At 40.5% G+C, this 23,084-nt stretch overlaps 1 protein-coding gene across 6 annotated transcripts in view; it reads left to right on the plus strand.

The window, feature by feature from the left end:
* MYO1B (myosin IB) overlaps positions 1-23,084 on the plus strand; it is a 191,559-nt gene that overhangs the window by 116,899 nt on the left and 51,576 nt on the right. For all 6 annotated transcript variants that reach the window (XM_021075958.2, XM_021075961.2, XM_021075964.2 and 3 more), the window contains exons 8-13: positions 10,986-11,084; positions 12,235-12,338; positions 15,264-15,411; positions 15,686-15,804; positions 21,135-21,221; positions 21,877-21,942. In XM_021075958.2, the coding sequence (XP_020931617.1) occupies positions 10,986-11,084; positions 12,235-12,338; positions 15,264-15,411; positions 15,686-15,804; positions 21,135-21,221; positions 21,877-21,942 (623 nt within the window). The remainder of the gene's footprint in view (positions 1-10,985; positions 11,085-12,234; positions 12,339-15,263; positions 15,412-15,685; positions 15,805-21,134; positions 21,222-21,876; positions 21,943-23,084) is intronic.

Raw genomic sequence — 23,084 nt, forward strand, 5'->3', positions numbered from 1 at the left:
ACTTCCTCACCTCCTAAGATGCTATTGGGATTGTTAGAATGAAAAAAAAAAAATCTAAGTTTGTGCTAGATACAAAAATAACAAATTGACTCAAGTGTCCAAAGCACTGCTCATCCAGTTTTGTTATAGCAGTGGCATTCCTTCTCCAGATTGAAATTTTGTTTCAGATATGAAACAGATAAAACAAGGCCTGATCTGGTTAAACAGTAGTACATGAGTAGCCAGAACCCAGAGACCGCAAAGTGGCCCCTGAGATTCTCCTGATGAACTCTAGAACCAGAGGAATGCCATTTGAAAGTTAGTGTTTTTAGTAATCTGGGCACACTATGCAGCTGAAGTTAAAAAAAAAAAAATGTATAGAATGAACTTCTAGGGCTGGAGCGTCCTCTTCCTGGAAACAGCAAGATTGAACTGGATGAATTCCATGAGTCTTCCCATTTCTACCATTTGTAGTATTTAAATAATTTCCCATTTTAGTTTGTGTGTCATGCACTGAGATTATCTATATTTGTAAAATTGTGCTATTATTGGAGAAACTTCTTGAAGAGGATGTTTTAATCTGAAATGAAATTGGCTAGGATAGTTCTATTTATGTAGGAGTAGAGGTACTCAGGCAAACCATATCTGATACCACCAGAAGCAAACGATTGTAACCCTGCCAAGTTTATCACGCAAGCCTCCTTCACAGTGTATGGCCACTGATGACAGCCATGTAGGAAAAAGTATACCTCAGTTTTAAGACCACCGTATTAAGGAATGATTAGCTTATATTCTGAAAGATGTTTGTAAATCATTAGCACTGGTTTCTTGCAAGACTAATTAACTCTAGTTATTAATTAAAGACTAAACTATTGTTTTCTCTTTAAATCTTATTTTTAAAAATTTTATTGGAGTGTAGTTGACTTACAGTGTTGCGTTAGCTTCAGGTATATAGCAAAGTGATTTAGTTATACGTTTGTCCATTTTTTTTTCACATTCTTTTCCCATATAGGCCATTGCAGAGTATTGGGTAGATTTCCCTGTGCTATGCAGTAGGTCCTTGTTACTTACTGATTTTGTATGTAGTAGTGAATGATGCACTATTTTTAAAATGAAGATAAATTAACTTTTTTTATTATAGAACATTCTGGAAAGGTTGAATCAAGTCTTACTCTTGAGGCCTCTAGGAAAATATTTAAGGATGACTTTATTATAAATATTTGAAAATACGTTAGGTTTTACATTTTGAAGTTTTAATTGCAGTATCCATGGAGAATAAATAGTAAATGCTCAGTTCATTTCCAATGAAGATTAATATATCATCATGAATGGATCTCATATGGTGTTTGTTACCATTTGTTCCCACAATGAAATTATATTGAAATTTGTGGTGGTGGGAACACCCTGGTATTTTGGAGTATCCTCTTCTTTGGAAAGGAAAGGGATACATTAGTGGTGAGAGCAGGAAATCTCACCCATGTATATAGAGGACTGAGTCAGTGGTGGCCACTGGGAGCTGCTGCCTGCTGGCTTAAGGGGGGAATACAGCAACGGGTAAACCCACTCTGGTTCCCTCTAAGCTGCCAAAAGTTAACTGCTTGTAGTCTCGAAAGAAGACAGGATTTGCCATTGTGTCAGAAGTCTCTCTTGCCTCCTTTCCCAGCAGCCACCAGTGAAAGCATAGGTCATTGTTGGCTCTAGTTATTTCCTTGAAAAAGTCTCAGGGTCACTTGAGCCAGTTGTGTACCAAGGAAGTGGAAAAGAAAGCCCAATGCCTTACTCTGTTTCTGAGAGAGGCATGCCCTAAAACTTAAGTCTTGAAGTCACTTGAAAGCTATGTATCCCTGAGCTTAGGGTCTCTAGGAGAGAGTTGTTGCAAAAATAGAAAATGGCAAACATTTACCTAAGTAGAGAAGATAAAATATGGAAGCATATCGAGCTGTTTGGCTGATATGAGGTAATATTTCTCCTACTTTGTTAATACTTGTTGGTCTCCTAAAACTTAGGCGTTTACATTTGAGGATTTTAGATGTAGCGTTATGAACTCACAATGTTTGGCAACCTCTTGCTTTTTTAATAGTCACAGATACTTTTTTAAATTTAATTTTTATTTTATATTGGAGTATAGTTGATTTACAATGTGGTGTTAGTTTGAGGTGTACAGCAAAGTGATTCAGTTATACCTCAGATACTTTCTTGTAATTGTGGCACTAAATGGCAATTCAAACCGGAGGAAATGTGGTACAGGTCTCGAGGGATTTTGTCTCCTGAAAGAAGACACAGAGCTATGGAAAAGCCTTAATTTTTCAAGCGTGCCTATACCTGAGGAAACTGTAAGGACAGGAGATAGAACTGTCCCATTCACGATCGTGTATCGAGAGCCTAGAGTGATTCTTGGCACGCAGTAGGTGCTCAACGAATGCTAGAGATGGGGAGGGAGTTGCTTAAATATAGGCAGGCTCTATATTTTCTAGCTTTATCATTTTGGGACGTATCCATGAGCCTACTCATGCAGCTCTCAATGATGTATCATGTAGTTTCCAATGTCTAAACAGCAAATTATCTAATTCTCGGTGCCTCCATTTCTTTATCTTCGAAATGAGGAGAAAAGTACTGGTCTCATAGGGTTGTGATGAGTTGTAAATGGTCAATATCTAAACCACTTGTAACTGGCACATGGTAAGCAGTCAATAAATGTTTGCTTCTTTTCATTTTTGTATATTTATTTGTTTATTGTCTCTAGTTCCTGGCCAAATATATACCCTATAATGACAGAGACTTAGTTTGCATGGTTCGTTGCTGAATGAGAGCAACTGAAATAGTGTCTGACATGGAATGTGTTGAGTTAACTAATAATCATGTAAATACGTAATGTGTAGGAAGCACAGTTTAACATAGAGAAGTTTGACTAATAATACGTCTTCTTTATTGGATGATTTTATCGGACTATTCTATGCTCATCCTTTTAAAACACTTTTTCTAAATCCCAAAAAGGCAAACAAATTCATTGGTAATCAAGCTTCCTCTGTTCCTGACATCTCTGTCCGACTTGAAAGAAGTGAAATAATCCTGTGGTTATGAAGGAAAATAAATGTAGAAATTGGTGTGTGGTTCAGTTATTATTACTGCCCAATACCGCGCCCCTGCCCCCCCCAAACTTAGTGGAGTAAAACAGCGGTCATTTTACATGTTCTTGGATCCTATGGGTTAGGAACTCAGATGGAGCTCAGCAGGGTTTGTTTGTCTCCACAATGTATGGGGACTCACCTGAGGATACTCTGGGGTTGCGGGCGACTTGCAGGAACACAGGTTGGAGTCTGCTGGAGGCTTCGTCACTCACCTTCAGGCTCCTGGGCTGGGGTGATTCAGGGCTGAGCTCAGCTAGACTGTTAACTAGAGCCACCTACATATGGCCTCAGGTGAGTTGGGCCTCTTCCTCTAGGGCAGCTAGGTTCTGAGAAGGGAGTGTTCCAGGAGTAACATCATGACAGCAACTCTCCAAGAGAACTGGGAAGAAGCCTGAGTAGCCCGGGGAATCATATAGCATTGCTTTGACTCAACCGTTAAGTCCAAGCTTGCCCAGTGTCAGGTGTGGGGGATGTAGATACCACCCCTCAATGGGAAGAGTGTGAAAAGATTTAGTGACCATTTTATTTTGAATAACCTAAAGCTGATAGGGTGTTTTCAGGAATGGTCACCGTGGTTTCTTAGCTTGCGCCCACATTCTTGGGGAGTCCCCTTGCTCAACGACTGAACGCCTGGCCATGAGATTTTTTTCAGTCAGTGGGGTAATTCGCAAATGTGGCACAATGAGAGACTCGAAAATTGGTTCTGTGTTGAGGCCTGTCCTCTCTTGCTTCTGTGGGGAAACTCTCATCACCCCCGTGTGTAAGAACCTGGGCAGGTCTGCTGGGTGATGAGAGACATGTGGAATGAAGCACCAGACCTAGGAGTGAGGGCATCTCCGATCAGCCAGCTGCCAGCCAACCTGCCAGCAGAGGTCAGCCAAGCTGGTTCAGATGAGAAGAGCTGCATGTTTTGGGGGGTGTTTATTGTGCAGCAGACAGAAACCAAGACAGAGGTCTAATAGATAATATCCCCCCCTCCCCCCACCTAGTTGGGAAGCATGTGAGAAAAATGCCTAGAAATCAAGCTGGAGAGGAAGCAGCTTTCTTACTGTTAGAGGCAAGGTTGAAGAAAATGACTTTGGGTTTATCACTCAAGAGGATGTGCTGGGAATCTTCTGGCAGGTAGGCAGGCATTGACAGCACTGAGCAACCCCTGGCCTCTCCTGAGTGCTTTGCCCCATCTATCTTACAGCCCCTGTGGAAGTGGAGCTCAATTTGTACTCAGTGTGGGGAACTTGAGGGCTGAGCTGTCCACACATGTCCAGTTTCTCTTCCAAACTTCGCTTTCCAGAGGAGTCTTTCCTCCTGCCAAGGAAAGGAGTAAGGAGCTGAGAGAGGCTGGAGAGTTAATCTCAGCAACTCCTCCCACGTGGAATCATAAAACAGGAGGAAGTGCCCACCTTACTCGCAGGGAAGGTAGAGATAGAACAGATTGCTCTGAATTCCTTTTACATTTCTTTTGAATTTATGATGCAGTTAATTTGTGTGCTGACTATCTCATGGCATGTTATTTAATCCATATGTATAGAGCATTCATGCTATTTTGTAGCATATGGAGTATAATTTTACTCTTTTAAGTTGTGTAACGAACCCAACTAGTAACCGTGAGGACGTGGGCTTGATCCCTGGCCTTGCTCAGTGGGTTAAGGATCTGGTGTTGCCGTGAGCTGTGGTGTAGGTTGCAGAAGCAGCTTGGACCCAACTTTGCTGTGGCATAGGCCAGCAGCTGCAGCTCCAATTTGACCCCTAGCCTGGAAACTTCCATATACCACGAGAGCGGCCCTGGGGTGGCGGGGAAAGGCCAAAAAAATTGTTTGAGATTTTTAGTTTTGTTCTTCCTTTTATATCATATTTTGATTTAATTGATGGTGAATGTACAATTGGGAGCAAAACTGCCTATTACAATATTTCCTAAAGGAAACTTTGATTTGCTTTGTTTTCTGGGACTGTGTATACATACATACATGTACACACATATATAAACACATATATGTATATATAGAGAGAGGTAAAATTGGGGCCTTACCTGTACATAAGTCAGTTCTTAACAGCTAGTGAATATTCATAGTGAATATTCATTGATAAACAGTGTCTATTTTTAATCTCTTCTTAAGGCTGAGGTTTTTGTTTTGTTTTTAGCACTTTGACACTTCAGGATTCTGACTTTTGAGTAAAACCTGAAGTTGATTTCTTAAAAATGAAAATGCTGGCATTCCCTCCTGGTACAGTGGTTTAAGAATCTGGCATTGTCGCTGCTGTGGCTCAGGTTTGATCCCTGGCCCAGGAACTTCTGCACACCATGGGTATGGCCGGGAAAAAAAAAAAAAAGAAAAAGAAAAAAAGAAAAGAAAATGCTACATGGAGGTGGAAGTAAAGGAAACATTGTCATGTCACAATGCCAAGTGTCTGAGGTCTCTCAAAGCCTGTAACCTGCACATATACCAAGATCTGTGTAGGACCCTGGCCGAGAGACCTGAGATGAGCACTCACCCCTGCTTTCTTTTACTGTAGAACATGTACACAGTGCATGGTTTGTAAAAAGACATTTGCCCCATCTTTTTGACTTTAAAGCTTGTCATTAGTGAAACTTGCTAAATTGTCCATCTTGACAGTTATGTTATCTATTCCAGAAAACAGAGTTGATATCAGAGCGTATTCCCCAATGTATGAAACATTAGTTCAGAATCCGAGTTTTCCACTGAAATTTCCATCAGTTATGCTCAGTAACTCAGCAGTCATTTGACATCATTTCTTCAAGGATGGTGATCCGAAACAAGTCCAAAGGGAGACAGATTGTAGTTCCTTGGCTTGCAGACCTTCAGTTATTGCCAGCAGTATCATTTCCCTTTAGTGAAGGGGCACAGATCCATTGGAAGAACCCTCAGTGCCACTCAGACACTTTTTCCTAACGTGTATCTTTGAGCAGGTGGAGGGGAGCAGGGTCGGTAGTGTCTGCATCGTGGGCTTTCATTGTCATTCTGGCCTTCCTGGCAAAACTGAGACAAAGCTGACTCTTCTATAAGCCTTCATCAAGAATTGGACCATTTCTTTTTTTTTTTCCAGGAAGGGAGATTACATATTAAGTAAAGAAACTTTGATCGTGTTATCTAACCCTTCATCTGTTACGTTCCAAAGTAATGTGATTTTTACCGTGCTTCCAAACCATGGCTTTTCCTTTTGTTCCTTGGTTTATTAAAAGACCTCCTTCTCCAGCAGGGGCAAACATGGGCATTTTACTTCTTTTGTATCTTGTGCCCTGGGGAGGGGGTTGTCCTTTGACATACCCTGGCACATGTGTACATTGTGAACTAGATGGTAATTAGTCAAAACTAAGAAAGCCCCTAAATGATGGTCTGCTTCTGTTAATAGTCAGGTGACAGTCTCAGGGTGGAGTCATTGGGGAAATTCTGATTCCAGAGTTTCTCTTTCCCTACCTGTTGATTTTCCCCATTAGAATGGCTTAATATGTTTATCTCTCCCCTTAAAATTTCAATTTATATCAGATTTAATATGAGCTTAAATTTATGTCTTGATAGGGGAATGTAGCTGCACTGGAATATATGGAGACTCTTATATGCTGTTCTCTACTAAAGACCTGACATATCCTGTGCTCCTTTATTAAATCTTGTTGGCAGAGACTTAGTCAGTGGTGACAGGAGCATCTAAAACAGAAAAGAAGGCTGTGCCAGTGTCTTGCTTTGCCTTAATTCAGGGGCGCATTTAAATAAGTTAAAATCTTCATGTGGCAAGTCCTCACAGTGAATTGAATTTATGTTCTGTACTTTGAGTAATTATTTGATATGGCCTCATGCTTTTAGATTATGGTTGGCACATGTATATGAAAAAATAAAAAAGAATAGGGAATGGTTTTGAGGACTAGTAAATTATTTGGGGGCAAACATTGTCCCTGATTATTTTTCTACCTAGATACTTGTAAGAAAAGCCATAAGGAGCTAGGAGGCCTCAGGATAATTGATGGGGAACTTTAGCTGGTGAAACTCTCAACTGCTTTGTAATAAAAGGTTCCTCATTTTGTGATTGAGTTGCTTAGGTGAAGTCATATATTTTATGTAAAGTGCATCCTAAGCCTTCCAAATGTTTATGGATTTAGCCTTCTTCATGCTGGAAAATTATAAAGAGCATAAGCATGATACCTTAGTCCCCTAAAGCTTTGTATTCTGGCTCTGTCATTTAGTGAACAATGTGATGTGAGCCCCATTTTCTCATCTACAAAATGGAGATTATAAAACCAACCTCAGAGGAGGAGTTCAGGGCTGACTATGATAACCAATGAAAAATAACTAAATGCAGAGCAGAAGGCCAATGAAAGTTCCCTTGTACCTCTCCTCTGTACCTTTTCCCTTTTTGTTTTGTTTTTGTTTTTTGTCTTATGGCATATGGAGGTTCCCGGGCTAGAGGTCCAATCAGAGCTGTAACCACCAGCCTATACCACAGCAACAGCAACGCTAGATCTAAACTCCATCTGTGACTTACCCCACAGCTCATGGCAACGCTGGATCCTTAACCCACTGAGCAAGGCCAGGGATCGAACCGAGTGCTCATGGATGCTAGTCAGGCTTGCTGAGCCGTGACGGGAACTCCTGCTCCTTTTCCTTATAAACAAATTTGAATATGATAGTGATCACTGATCCTGTCAGCATGTGTGGTGCAAGGAGTGCATTGGTCAACATTCCTTTCAATGCTGTACAAGTGAATATTATTATTTAACTTGGTGGCTGTTATCTGCTGAATCTTAAAGCCATTGCCGTGTCTTTTTTTCTTTTTTTTTTTTTTTTGTCTTTTTAGGGCTGCCCCCGAAGCAAATGGAGGTTCTCCGGCTAGGGGTCAGATTGAAGCTGTAGCTGCCGGCCTGTGCCACAGCCACAGCAATGCCAGATCCAAGCTGTGTCTGCGACCTACACCACAGCTTATGGCGATGCTGGATCCTTAACCCACTGAGCAAGGCCAGGGATCAAATCCACATCCTCATGGATACTAGTCGGGTTCGTTAACCACTCAGCCATGACAGGAACTCCTGTTACTGTTTCTAAACTCTCCACTGTGTGTGAGCATTTGTTCCAAAAGAGCCAAATGTTAGGCCAGCCAGCATGTTGCTGTGGCAGTGTGGCCCTGTCACCTGCTTGGAAGGTATGATTCCATGTCTTGCACACCACCCTTTACTTGTTGGGGTGTGATTGAGTAAGTACCATGAGACAGTTGTTTGTCATCATCATCAAGGTGCCCTGTGGGGTGAGGGCACCCCAGCTGCCAGGGATTGCGAGGCGCGGCAGGATTCTTTGTGCTGTGGGGTGAGCCTGGGGTTTTCAGGCTTTGACAGGTGGACACAAGGTCATTCTGCCTTCCTCGCCCCCACCTCTTGCTCTCTCTCAAGGGTGTTTGCATCCTAGCTTGGAGGAGCTGCTGTCTTGGCTTGGGTGGTGGGAGTCATCAGGACCATGTGTGACAATGATAAGTCAAGGGGAAGAAGGTCTTCAGATTTGCAACCAATATTGGAAATGTTCCCAGACAGTTCTAACACATAACAGGCTAGCAGTAAATGAACTGATTGACGGAATCTGTGTTTGAATGGATGAAGTAAACTGGAGCATATTATAATTTTCATGTAGTTGAGTTACTTTCTTCTAGGCCTGAGGAATTTCCTATAAGGATTAGCTTCTCAATGAAGAATCTGCCCATGTACTATGGCTTCTTTCTTCTAAAACTGGTACTTCTAGGACCCCATGGGAGCTTGGTCCCTGATAAGTACAATCATACCACACCTTTATCCCCATCTCTTATTCTGTCTTCTACTCTCGATGTCAGTATTGATTGACTGACTGATTGAAACGTCCAGTCCTTAGAGATGATGACCATTATATAATCCTTTTCTAGATCTTGCCTTACTTGTGCTTTTCAATTTCTGCCTTTTTTTTTTTTTTTTTTTTTGGCTAAATATGAAGTCTTCATTATTCTCCTATGATGTGAGGGCATTGGCTGTCGTCCAAATCAAGTGAGAGCTGGGGATGAAAATGATAACTCTGCAGCATTCTGTTCCTCATAATTTTTGTATTGACATTTTTTTCTTCTCTTTTTTGTCAGTTTTATTTTATGTGTCCCAGCAACCCATCTCTTCATTCTTTCTTCTTCTCTCTCTCTCTCTCTTTTTTCTTTTTTTCTTTTTTTTTGCTTTTTAGGGCTGCACAGCATCTGGAGGCTCCCAGGCTAGGAGTTGAGTGGAAGCTACAGCTGCAGGCCTACACCACAGCCACAGCAACGGGGGATCTGAGCCGTGTCTGCGACCTATACCACAGCTCACGGCAATGCTGGATCTTTAACCCACTGAGTGAGGCCAGGGATCAAACCCGCATCATGTAAACTAGTCAGGTTTGTTAACTGCTGAGCCATGAAGGGAATTCCCCATCTCTTCATTCTTACTAATGGCCTTGTATGTTTGGGGCACCCTAGGACTTCTCATTCATCACATCTACACTCTTTAACTCTACCTAGACTCCTCCCCACATGCTGTGGTGGATCCCAGAAATACACATTAAGATGTTCAATGACAGGTCCCTATGAGATGGCACATCATTTTCTCCTTGACTTATATTTTGGATAATGTTTAACTTTCAGTCTGATTGGAAATCAAATGTGTCTGTTCTCTAGAATTCATGGGATCTAATTCCCAATAATGGGATCACTGATTCATAATTTTATAACTCAGTTTGGCCTTTGCCCACAGAATCCAGACCCTCTTTTTTATCTCTGGTCAGTGATCAGCAGGACTCAAGGCAGGAGTATTCCCTGCCACCCCCTGTCTACTGCCACAGTGACGCCTTTCTGGTTGGCTTGCTTGATTCGTTTATCCCTCCCTCCTTTCCTGCTTCCCTCCCTCCCTTCCTACAAGTTTGAAAACTTGCTAAGACATCATATTTGTAGGATGAAAAAGTATCTGGAATCAATGAAAGTGTATTGTCAAATGACACCAGAAACCATGAAACAAGAACCACCTTTCATTCTTTAAGACTTCAAGGTATCAAGAAGCTCTGCTTCACTTATCCCTGGTAGCAAGTCCTGTGGCTAGATGATGGAGTCTGCACTTGGGTCATATAGCCTGGTTTCAAATCTTTCTTAAACTCCTGGACTGTCAGCTTTTTCATCTGTGAAATTATACCTTACAAAATGGTAGAGAGGATTCAATGAGATCATGTAAGCCCTTAGCATAAAATATCAAAAAATACTAACTTCCCATTATAATTCTTAAATGAATATTTAACTGAATGTCTGCATATTGTAGAACCTAATGTCATCTTATATAAAACCAAGGGAATATTATCCTGAAAGTTATATTGTCTGTAATCAGCTTGTTAAATGTATTGTTAAAGTTAGTTTGCATATTCACTGTTGCTCAAAAAGAACCAGGTTTGTTTGATTTGGGGGTTTTAGTTAGAGTTGTGTTTCTTCCTAAAAGTAGAACTGACAATGGAGCTTCTGTTAATCTTTTTCTTTTTCTTTTTTTTTGTCTTTTTGCCTTTTCTAGGGCTGCTTCCCGAGGTATATGGAGGTTCCCAGGCTAGGGGTCCAATCAGAGCTGTAGCCACCGGCCTACGCCAGAGCCACAGCAATGTGGGATCCGAGCTGCGTCTGCAACCTACACCACAGCTCACGGCAATGCCGGATCCTTAACCCACTGATTGAGGCCAGAGATCAAACCTGCAACCTCATGGTTCCTAGTCGGATTCATTAATCACTGTGCCACAACGGGAACTCCTGTTAATCATTTTCTTAATGGAAAAGAAAGTGATGGGGGAAAGAAAGAAATCTGGTGTATTGGAAAGTAAAGTTAATACTGTGCTATGATTTGATTCTTTTCCTGTTTAGATCTTTTAGAGAAATCTCGAGTCGTTAAGCAGCCAAGAGGTGAAAGAAACTTCCACGTGTTCTATCAGCTGCTTTCTGGTGGCTCTGAAGAGCTCCTCAGTAAGTCCCTGATTCTCTGTTTTAATTTTTATTATTGCGGCATTTTCCAAAGCAGAAGTGTGTCCCGTACGCTCTTCTCTTTCTTCTTAAACATTTTCCTTGCATCTGGTTGACATGAGGAACAGGGTGTATTGGCGTTCACCACCTTGCAGTCTTTGTGTGGTGTCTCTCCCTGTCGTGCCTCACGGATTCTGGGACATCTCTCAGATGGTTTGCAAAAAGAGCTGAAAATTGGGGGAAGGGCTCATCATCAATTTTAAAAAATAAAGTGAGAGAATATAATTCAGTTGCTCAGTGACAATTTAAAAATAGTGGGAAGACATTTGCAGCTGACACAAGAGATAAAAATCTGAACTTTGGATGTTTTAGAGAATTAATGTAAGTTCATCAGGAGCATATCCAGTTGTCAGCAGCAAAGTGGTGATAAGTTGAACAAATAGTTCAAACAAGAAGGTCTATGGAAAGTCAACACACTTGGGAGGAAAAAAATCACCCTCGCTAATTAAAAAATGTAAATTGAAACAGCACTGATTTATTCACTGCACATGTATTAACAAAGGTTATTGAAGAGGATAAAGCCAGCAGAGTTGTTAGGCACTGATCTGCTTAGAGCTTGTGGGTGTCACTTCAAAGTGAAGGCTTCTTCCTGGGAGACTAATTGGCAAAGCAGAATAAGTCATAAAATCATCAGGGCCTACTGCCCAGGCGCACCACTTTTTGGAATATATCCTGATGAAGTAATTCAAAAGAATCCAAAAAAAATATGTTTTGTATGAAAACAGTTATCACTGATCTTTATTTATTATTATAAACTGGGGAAAATCCAAATAGCCAACAGGGGGAAAATCACTAGGCAAAAATTGCCTGTTATAAGGAAACAGTACATTGAAGATGTTTTATATTATTAAAATATGGAAAGAGCCTGTCTCAATAAGAGCAGATATTAAAAAAGCAGAGTATGAAGTATGTACAACAGGGAAAAAGACGATTTTAGAAAAATGGTATCACCGATATTTGGGTATCAGTTTTTGCTTTTTGATTCAATGCATAGTTTGAAAGTCTTTTTATCTGAAGGGTTAAGGAAATGAGATGTTAAACATGATTAGATTTTTTTGAAGTAACTTATCAACTTGTATGTGTGATTCAATAGATAAGCTTAAACTTGAGCGAGATTTCAGCAGATACAACTACCTGAGTCTGGACTCAGCCAAAGTGAATGGAGTGGATGATGCAGCAAATTTCAGAACCGTTAGGGTAAGATGTAACCCTTTTCTTGCTCTTTAAAAATGGCTAACACTATATTGCTCAATCAGAATTGGTAATAATTCTGGCTTTTCTTTGATGTGTAGCTCATGCTCCCTAAGGTTTTAGAATTACGTAAGAATATTTGTATTTTTATTAGATTGATTTTTTTACTAGCTCAAAAATCATACAGTTATAGAGAAAGCTATGCTTTAATGGAGCATGTGACTTTACTGTTTATCAGAGGACCGTACTATATTATCTTGGGGTTTGACTTTTTTTTTTTTACTTTTTAGGGCTGCACCTGCGTCATATGGAGGTTCCCAGGCTAGGGGTCTAATCAGAGCTACAGCTGCTGGCCACAGCCACAGCCACAGCCACAGCCGCAGCCGCAGCAACGCCAGATCCAAGCCTCGTCTGCGACCTACACCACAGCTCATGGCAACGCCGGATCCTTAACCCACTGAACGAGGCCGGGGATCAAACCTGCAACCTCGTGGTTCCACTGCGCCATGACTGGAACTCCTGACTTTTAATATTGTACTGAAATTCTAAAGATTTTTTTATAGCCAAAGCTCAGTAGTTAATCTCCACAGGTGAAAAACTGTCTTATCATGTTGAGTCAAACCTAGTTTTGAGACAGAAAATCATGTTTACATACAGTTTTTGAAAAATCATGCATAAACCAGAATGAGTAGCATTTTATGTTCACTAGAAATTATTTTATTTTATTTTTTGGCTGCACCAGTGGCAGGGATTGAATCTGTGCCACAGTAGTGACCTGAACCAGAGCAATGACAACACTGGATTTTCAGCCTTCTGAGTCACCAGAGAACTCTGAGAAATTTACTTTTTTTTTTCTTATCTTTTTAAGGCCACACCCGAGGAATATGGAAGTCCCAGATTAGGGTTTGAATCTGAGCTGCAGCTGCTGGCCTACACCACAGCCATAGCAATGCCAGATCTGAGCTGCATCTGTGACCTGCACCACATCTCATGGCAATGCCTTATCCTTTAACCCACTGAACAAGGCCAGGATCAAACCCTCATCCTCATGGATGCCAGTCTGGATTCTTAACCTGCGAGCCACAACAGGGACTCCCTGAGAAATTATTGTATTTAATTGATTGATTGATTGATTGTCTTTTTAGGGCCATACCCGTGGCATATGGAGGTTCCCAGGCTTTGAGTCAAATCAGAGCTGCAGCCACGGGCATACACCACAGCCACAGCAATGCCAGATCAGAGCTGTGCCTGCGACCTACACCACAGCTCACAGCAACGCTGAATCCTTGACCCCCTGAACAAGGCCAGGGATCAAACGTGCGTCCTCATGGATGCTGGTCAGATTCGTTTCTGCTGAGCCACAACAGGAACTCCAGAAATTATTTTAAATTGTAGTCTATGTTCTATATTTATGGGGCACTTGGAAAATTATTTCTGTTAGGACATAATCTGGTAACTGTTACTTCCATATGAGACAACTGTGATAATGAGGGTGGGGGGGGTAGGAGGGGAGGAGAGGTTGGATTATAGATAAAACAAACTTGGAATCAGTTTATCTTTGGGGGTGCATGAAAATTACATGGGGTTCTTTTCCTGCTCTCTGAAATTTTGTAAATGTTTGAAATTTTGAAGAACAAAAAGCCTTAAGGTACTCCCATTGCTATGAAGTCTAGTCTCTGTAAATAGAGAGGCAAATAGATAGGTAAAGTAAGCAAGCATGCAAGCTTAGGGCTATTCTCAAAAAAAAAAAGCATTTCTTAAGATATTTCTTTTTTTTAATAATCTTTATTTTTATGTTTTTTAATTATATAAACATCCTCATGTGGAAACCTGTTGATTCCTGGACATGACTTTAAAATTTGAATTCAGGACCAGCTCTACAATTCCTTTGCCTGGCAAATCATTGACACTCAATAAAAATTTATGGCCGGGTGAATATTTCTTGTTACTCATAGTCCTTGGAATCAGGCACTTCACCTTTGCAAACCAAAGTTGTTCTCCCATGTAAAATAAATGTGGAGGTTCTTTTATAGGGGGTTATGAAAGCTTTTTGTTTGGTTTTATTTCTAGCAACAGAACCCCACTATGAAAAATAATCATACACATGTGCACACACATACGCACACGCACTGAGCTGCCAAGGTTGGAATCAGAGTGGGGACCTAAGGTTCTGCTCTCAGCCTCTTGTCCGTCTACCATCCTCTTTATCTGCCCCCCTTTACCACAGCCCATGAAGCACCCCAGGGCTTCTTGAATCAGAGGTGGAAACCACTGAACAAGATAGAGCCCCCCCCTCCCCCCACTGGTGCTGCATCAGGTCTTCTTAATAGGTTTGCCTTCTGGAAAATTTATTCTGGGACATTTTGTCTTTTTGTTGTTATTTTTGTTAAAATGTTATAATAGACAAATCTGTTATGATTTATTTATTTATTGCTTTTTACCTTTTTGGGGGTAAGGGGAGGCTGCACCTACGGATATGGAAGTTCCCAGGCTAGAAGTTGAATTGGAGCTGCAGCTTCCAGCCACAGCTCCAGCCACAGCTACAGCCACAGCAATGCCAGACCCAAGCCTTATCTATGTCCTACACTGCAGCTCATGGCAACACCAGATCCTTAACCTGCTGATTGGGGCCAGGGATAGAACCCAAGTCTTCATGGATTCTAGTCGGGTTCTTTACTGCTGAGTCACAATGAGAACTCCCTGTTATGATTTATTTTTGTAAAAATAATAAAGAACTACATGAGAATTTCCTTGTGGTATAGTGGGCTAAGGAGCCTGTGTTATCACTACAGTGGCTTGGGTTGCTACTATGGCATAGGTTTGATCCCTGGCCTAGGAACTTGCACATGCTGCAGGTGCAGCTAAAATAATAATAATAATAATAATAATAAAGAACTACAGGAAGAAAAACAGGTGCTTTTTCCTCCTCAGAATGCCATGCAGATTGTGGGTTTCATGGATCATGAAGCTGAGTCTGTCTTGGAGGTGGTGGCGGCAGTGTTGAAGCTGGGGAACATTGAGTTCAAGCCTGAATCTCGAGTGAATGGTTTAGATGAAAGCAAGATCAAAGATAAAAATGGTAAGTCAGCAGAGAACGGACCCTGTTTAGCAAAACTTGCTTTGAACCTCTGCCCAGTTTTTAATATAGAAAGTAAAACTTGCTTTTTATTGAGTTGAAAAAGCTTTCTAGTGAAACTGAGCAGAAACATAATTACAGCTGTTTAATGTCTTTTGCTTTATATATTTTACACTGTTCAGTTTGAAAATGATTTAGAAAGAACAATGTAAGCCTTGAAAATGATTATTAGCAGCAGATATGTAGTCACTCTTTGTGTCCATTCCTCCCACAACAGAGTTAAAAGAAATTTGCGAGCTGACTGGCATTGATCAGTCAGTTCTAGAACGAGCCTTCAGCTTCCGAACAGTTGAGGCCAAGCAAGAGAAAGTTTCGACTACACTGAACGTGGCTCAGGTGGGTGAAACATAATGTCCAGAAAGGAATTTTTAAAGTCTGTGGTGTTTTAATACAAGTGGAAACAAAAATTTTATTTTTCAAGCTATTAACTGTCATGCTGCATTCTAGGCATCACTCTAGGCACTGGGGGCCCAGAGTAAACTAAACAGATGAAGAATCCTTGCCCTTGTGGAGCTTAACATTTTGGTAGGAGGAGCCAGACAAAGCAGTAGACCTAATAAATATATTTATATAGCAAGCCAGCAGGTTTTAAGTGCAGTGGGAAGAGAAAAAAGTAGAGCAGAGTAAGGGAGCTCTGTGGTATTGAGAGCTGGGAAATGGCTGGAGAGTTGAGCACAGGTGGTATGATCTGACTTGTATTTTAAGGGGTCATTTTCTGGCTGCAGTGTGGAGAGCTCAGTGTAGGGGACAGGAACGTGTCTTAGTCACTTTGGCTGTTACAATAGAATATTATAGAGTGAGTGGCTTAAAAAACATTTATTTCTCAGTTCTGGAGGTTAGAAGTCTGAGATTATGGTGCCGGCATGGTAGACTTCTTGATAAGGGCCCTCTTTCTGGTTTATAGGCAGCTACCTTCTTACTCACATGGTGGGGGGTAGGGGGGAGAAAGCAAGAGTGAGCCTTGGTGTCCTCATCCCCTTATAACAGTACCAGTCCCATCCTGAGGGAGGATTCCACCGTCATGACCACCTCTAAATCTAATTGCCTTCTAAAGACCCCAACTCCGAATACCATCATGTTGGAGAACTGGGCTTCAACATATGGATTGTGTGACTGGTGGGGGGTTGGTGTGGGATGGGGGGAGCAGGTACATAGTTGTGTGCTAACCCAGAGATAATGATGGTTGTTGAACGAGGTGGTAGCAGTGAAACAGGAAGTGGTCACATCTGGATATGTTTTGAAAGAGGCAACAAGATTTGCTGATGCCTTGCTATGTGTGATATAAAGGAAAGAGAAGCATCAAGGATGACTCCTAGCATTTTCGGCCCAAGCAATAAGGAAAATGCAGTTGTCATTTATGGAGTTGGAGAAGACCATGGGAGAAGCTTCCTTGCCTTTTTTACTGTTCCTTCTCTACCCTCCATTTTCAGACCAATGAAGTCGTTCTAAGGCATGAGTCTGAGTTGCTTACTTCTCTCCTTGGTTCAAGGATGCATGAGTGCATAGATAACTAGCAGCTTGTGGATCCCCCTTTTGTTCTATGGCTTAGACATTTTCCCACCAGTTAGTGCTGATCTAGGTTAGAATTTAATGACTAATCCAGGACTCTCCCCACTCAGGCCTACTTTGTCCACCTATATTCTCATCCTTGCAAGTAGCCATAAGCATCTGTAAGACAATAAAGTGGGTATAGCCTTGCTCTCTGCAGCTCTGAATTAGTCTTTCCGACTAACCCAAGAATGCCTACATACTTTTAGCTTTCTTTCAACATTGATTTCTTATTTAGGGGAGTGATTTTGGCTATGGAAATACTTAGGTATAGGTAAGTTTGATGTGTAACAATCCTTTTCTAGCTGTAACTGTTCTCTGTCTTCCTGAATTACTACTTGTGCTGTCCTGTCTGTCCACATCAACCCCACTCATTCAGAGTCAGGTGGTGAATGACTTAACCTTATCAAGAAAAATGTGTTGAGAGCACAAGTCCCTGTGTAGACCATTAGTAGGAACATAGAGGGTGAAGGAGGACTTCCGGAGAGGATGGTTTCTGAGCCAGTCTTTGAAGGATTTAGCGTGTAAAAAATGGGCAAAGGGGGATCTCAAAAAGAAAACAGTAAGAGAAGCCAGGTTTGGAGTATGTATCCAGAAAAGGATTGATCCAGCTTGGCTGTGGCTTTAGATATGTGAAGAGGATTCAAAGCAGTTGTGGCTGCAGAGGTTACATTTGAAGTCAAGACAGTGGGTGTCTGCAGCAGTGGTTCTCACTTGGAGCTATGTCAGAGTCACCTGGAGGGTTTCTTAAACATGGTTTGCAGATCACACCCCCAGAGTGTTTGGTTCAGTAGGTATGTGGTAGGACCGAAGAAATTGCGTTTCTAACAAGTTCAGACGTGATGCTGCTGCCATTGTTCATCCAGAGATCATATTTTGAGAACATTGCAATAGCTAGAGTTGGGATTGTGAAAGTATATAGTGATACAATGAGAAAACATCTGTCTAAAAAGGCCCTTTAGCAATATTTCATATGTATATATTTTTTTAATCTATTTTTATTGTGTGTTTTTGCCTTTTAATCATCTTCTACAGAAACCAGGCCCAAATACCTCTTTTATGTGCTTGAGTCACCTTGCATTGCTGGGTTAATACTTTTCCACATCTTTTTAACCTTTGGCATAAAGGAATTTGGCTTGAGATCCTTAATTATTCATCTCCTTATTCAATTTTTTTTTAATTGTAGCATTCAGAGTATTAGTTTCTACTGATCTTAGTGCCTAGAAGACTTTGATTCCTGTGAGACGTGATATGTTTTATTCCCTTTTCCTCATAGCTTCAATTCCTGGGCCCCATTGTCATCTTTATTGCCCTATGCCTCATTTTCCCCAAGGCATTTAGAGCTTTCCCCCAAGTAAAGACTGACATTGTAATACTAGAAACTCAAAGCTGAGTTATCATTCAGCTTCTATCACTTCCTCCCTCCTTACTCCTTAGTCTTCTGACCCGACCTGGCTTATCTCAGGGGCCTTTGCTCATGCTTGTCCCTCAGGCTCGTGTCATTGCTGATTGCTTCCACCACCTAAATGGTCCTCTACTGGCACCTCATCCAGGGAGCTTTCCTCCATCACAAAGACCCCTGAGTCTCCCTTCCCAGAACTTTTTCTCCTGCAGACTTCTTTGGAACCTGCCCCCTGATGGTTTGACTCACTGGTTTGCCCTCCTGCATTCCACTATGTGCTCCCAGAGGGTGGACCCCACATCCTTGCAACTCTGGGTCTCTGTTCATGCACTGTCCTGGGCCACGCCTGATATTGGTCATCATTGAAGCTCATTTCACCTGGGGCTTTTCCCCATGAGCTTCATGCAGCTGCAGAAACATGTAGTCTGTTCATTGGTGCTCAGAATCTGAGATGGCGAGTCAGTGCTTGTGATACTTCCCTCATTTCCACACTCTTGCTAGTGATCCTTAAATGGGCATCAACCTTTGTGTGCTTACTTTGGAGGAAATTATTGTGGAGATCAGGTGGCATGAATCAGACTCAAGAAGTTACAGGTGGCAAACTGACAGCCCCTAGGGGTTATATAGCTCAATTTGAGGAAAGGGTAGGTTTTTTTTTTTTTTTTTTTTCATTAGTTTTGGTAGCTGGCTTTTTAAATTTTGAATTTGGGTGCCTTTAGCCTGGAATGCATCCTCCAGCCCCCGCCCCCCAGATCCCATCATTTCCCACTCATTTCCATCATGCAAACTTTGAAAGCATTTGAGCTCCAGACCTCTGGCATAAGTATTTGAAGGAAACAAAGAAGATTAATATTGGCTGTGGAGACACTTTAAAAAATAGAAAGCAGTTTACCAGAATAGGTTGTCACTATGAGTTCAACTGCAGATTGAAATGGTGGTTTTTTGGAAACAGATGGCGTACAACAAAGAAAGCTGGATAACATGGTAATGAAATAGGATCTGTTTACAGATAAATCGTGTTTGAAGATAACTTGAATTTACAAGAAGAAAGGGGAAAGAATTATATAGGCTCATGGGGCAGTAGCAAGGACGAGGATACTTCAAAAATCATATATAAATACACCATAGATTTACTATGTGCCAGGCACTGTTTTAAGCATTTAAATTACCTATTTTAAGAAGACCTAGAAGAAACGGTATTCGTCTAATTTAAGGTTTCTTTCTTTGTGTCAGCATTTTACATACATTTTCTGCTATGGAATGATCACTTCTACCCCTGCCACCCCCTGCCCAAAGCTATGCATTGGACAGTCAGGCTTTATTTTTTGGCCAACTTCTTGGTAGATTTTCTAACCTTCATTGGAGTAGCTGCCTGAGACTTAAGGAGAACGGTTTGGGATTAGCACGGAAGTATCAGATGAAGGAAAAATGTCCTCTCTTTCCAGCTATAAAACATTGCCAGGGAAGTGAAGTTGTTAAGCTTCATTTAGGAGAAAGAGTTTTCACATAATCAAATAATTGTGTTCTTTATAAAATAAAAATACAATGGTTTACTTTAATACCCAACTTTCTATTTATAGGTAGTGAATTATACAATATGGCCAGAGTGTTAAGAACAGTGGCAAAACCTCTAGCTTTCCTTCCCTGGGGCCAGTTTCTTTTTTTTTTTTTAGGGCTGCACCCATGGCATGTGGAGGTTTCCAGGCTAGGGGTTGAATTGGAGCTGTAGCTGCTGGCCTACACCACAGCTCACGGCGTTGCTGGATCCTTAACCCACTGAGCAAGGCCAGGGATCGAACCTCCATCCTCAGGGATACTAGTCAGGTTCGTTAACCACTGAGCCATGACAGGAGCTCTGGCCAGTTTCTTCTTGGGCTGCTGCCACCCACCTCCAGGGCTCCCCCAGAGCACTGGTGTCAGACATATGTTAGTACTTACTGTACACCCTCCATACCCAATACATTTAAAGGCTGTTAGGTTCTCCTGACCAAACCCAGCTTTCTCCAGCCGTTGCATTCTAAGGGTCAGAGACACATATGTCTTCTACTTCTTTGTCAGATAGCTATGACCAACTTTCAAACAAATAGATAAGCAAATAAAAGGGTTTTATTTTTATTATACCAAGTATTATTCAGCAACATATTGTTATACTGTTATAAAATACTCAGAAGATTTAATGAAGCAAAGTATATACAGATCCCATCAATCAAAATCATTTTAATGTATTTCCTTTGAGTTTCCTACATGTTGTCATTATATTAAATATGTAATTTTTAAATTTTCATAAAATATAACAAGCATTTTTCATTTCATTTTCTAATTTTCATAATGATCATTCTTTGATGACTGTTTAACTGCCCTTCCAGTGGGTGCTTATTTATTTATTTTACTTGTGCCCTTGTTGTTAGACTTCTAAGTTGCCCATGATTTTTCTTGGTTCCATAACGTTGAAATGAATGTCTTTATGGAGAAAGCTTTTGTAAATTCAGAATTAGTTTCCTGGGATGTGCAAAAAAGTATATAGTAACTGAGTATAAACAATTTGCTTAATTTTCTTAATGACTTGACTGTTCATCCAGACCGTAGTAAAAATGTTCTGAAAAGATATTTGAAATAAAAGAGCTTTCAATATTTTTTAAAAATCTTCACTATTTTATTGATATTAAGCATTGTGGTAATTGTGGGTACTGAGTTTTTTTCTTTTTCTTTTTAATAGGCTTATTATGCCCGTGATGCTCTGGCCAAAAACCTCTACAGCAGGTTGTTTTCATGGTTGGTAAATCGAATCAATGAAAGCATTAAGGTACTCAATCTCTGCAACCAAATAAATCAGTTGTAATAAATGGTATTCAGAGTATAAACATTAAGTTAAAGCTGTCTTAATTTTATCATTAGGCAATTGATTGTTCCTTGAAAAGAGCATATCTTTATAGAATTGAAATTTGTCAGCCTTCCATCTATTTTGTTTTGTCATGTGTGTTAAAAGAAACCTCACTAATGAATAGTCTAATGGTCTTTGCAGAGTTGCTCTGAGAGGCAGCACCCCTGGCTCCTGGGTGGGTCTCATCTACTAACCAGTTGTGCACAACTTGGCTAAAGAGGTCTCTTGACCTCTCTAGCTACTAATATGTTCTTCAATAAAATGAGAGTATTGGACTATGTGGTTGTGAAAGACCCTACCTGTTGTAAGATTCAGTGATCTCTTTCTTATGATTAAGCATCTAATATAGCACCTAATACAGAGGCATAATAGTGCCTTCTTTAAATAAGTTATATGTTATTAAAATTTCTGAAAGATCCTATACCAATGTCCTTTCTCATATGTTTAAAAAAACCTAAATTATATTCTCCTAGTTCTGGAACACAGTTAACTTCTAAGTCTATTATATTCCTTGGTCTGCTTTTAGTATTATATTTCATGCTTAAATTAACCATCCAATTTGAAACAATTTTTTCAGGCACAAACAAAAGTAAGAAAGAAGGTCATGGGTGTTTTGGACATTTATGGCTTCGAAATTTTTGAGGTGAGCTGCTTTTTTAAAAAAAATTGTATTCTCTTTATTACTGTGGAAAGGTTGGAAATTAAATCACATTTTCTATAGACAACATTTAATATAATTAATGTGACTCTGAATCTACAAATTACCTTTATAAAGATGTTAACAAAACTTGTGTACGTGTGTGTATGTTTTAAGTGCAGAGACCCACCATTTTGGATCCAGTACTATTTAAAAAGACTACTTGTATTAGTCCTTGACTTTTGAAGGTACAAAATTCTTACTGGGAAATTTCCAGCACATATATGGATATTATGTCTGTAGTCATCTGTTCATCTGTAAGTTGCTTGAAATTAAGGTAGGATGGTGCCATGAGAAAACCACGAATGGGAAAGGCAGGTGCTGGCTGTGGCCTGGTCAGAGCTGGTCACTTCATCTCTGCTGGACTCAGGCAGAGAGGGTCTGGATTGGATGACCTTATCCATATCTCATCCAGAGAGGGTCTGGATTAGATGACCTTATCCATATCTCATTCACAATATGAATTCTGCTGCAAAGGTTGAAAAAATTGTCTGCTAAAGCTCATAATGAAATTTTTTGAAAAAACTCCATGCTTGTTACAAGTTAAATATTTAAACACTGTAAACTTATATTTGAATTTCTTCTTTACCCTCTTGTTAACTTTGACATTTAAAAGCTGCTTTAAAGTCCTTTTAAAGCTCTATTCTCACTTTTAGGAGTGGTATTTTAGTTCAGGAAAATAATGAGTGGATCGGACTCCTCCTTTCTTAATTCTCTCCACAACTAATGATTTGTGAATTCCTTTAAACAACCAGTCCCTACCAAGAATGACCACCCAAAGATTTGACATGTTCCAGATTACTAAGTTCATAGAATCACAGGGAAACACCACTGCATTCCCTGCAGCTTAGCCAGGCCTTTCTAGTCAATGCCTTTTTTTTTTTTAATAACATTGATTTGGGGGTAGTATCTTCTCCTTGCTTTATCATGTCCTGTATATAATATCTAGTGGTAAATAATTATTGAGGGCTGACTCTGTGTAAGAATTGTGGTAAATATTATATATATGTTGTCTGATTTAATTGCCACAAGAGCCTCATGCAGTCGCTGCTGTTATTATTTCTTCTTTACAGAAGAAGTGAGGCTCT

The sequence above is a fragment of the Sus scrofa genome, chromosome 15, assembly GCF_054392235.1.
Source record: "Sus scrofa isolate SSC_HxYL_T2T_F1_AM1 chromosome 15, Sscrofa_HxYL_maternal_Yorkshire_Landrace_v2.0, whole genome shotgun sequence".
Taxonomy (NCBI): Eukaryota; Metazoa; Chordata; class Mammalia; order Artiodactyla; family Suidae; genus Sus; species Sus scrofa.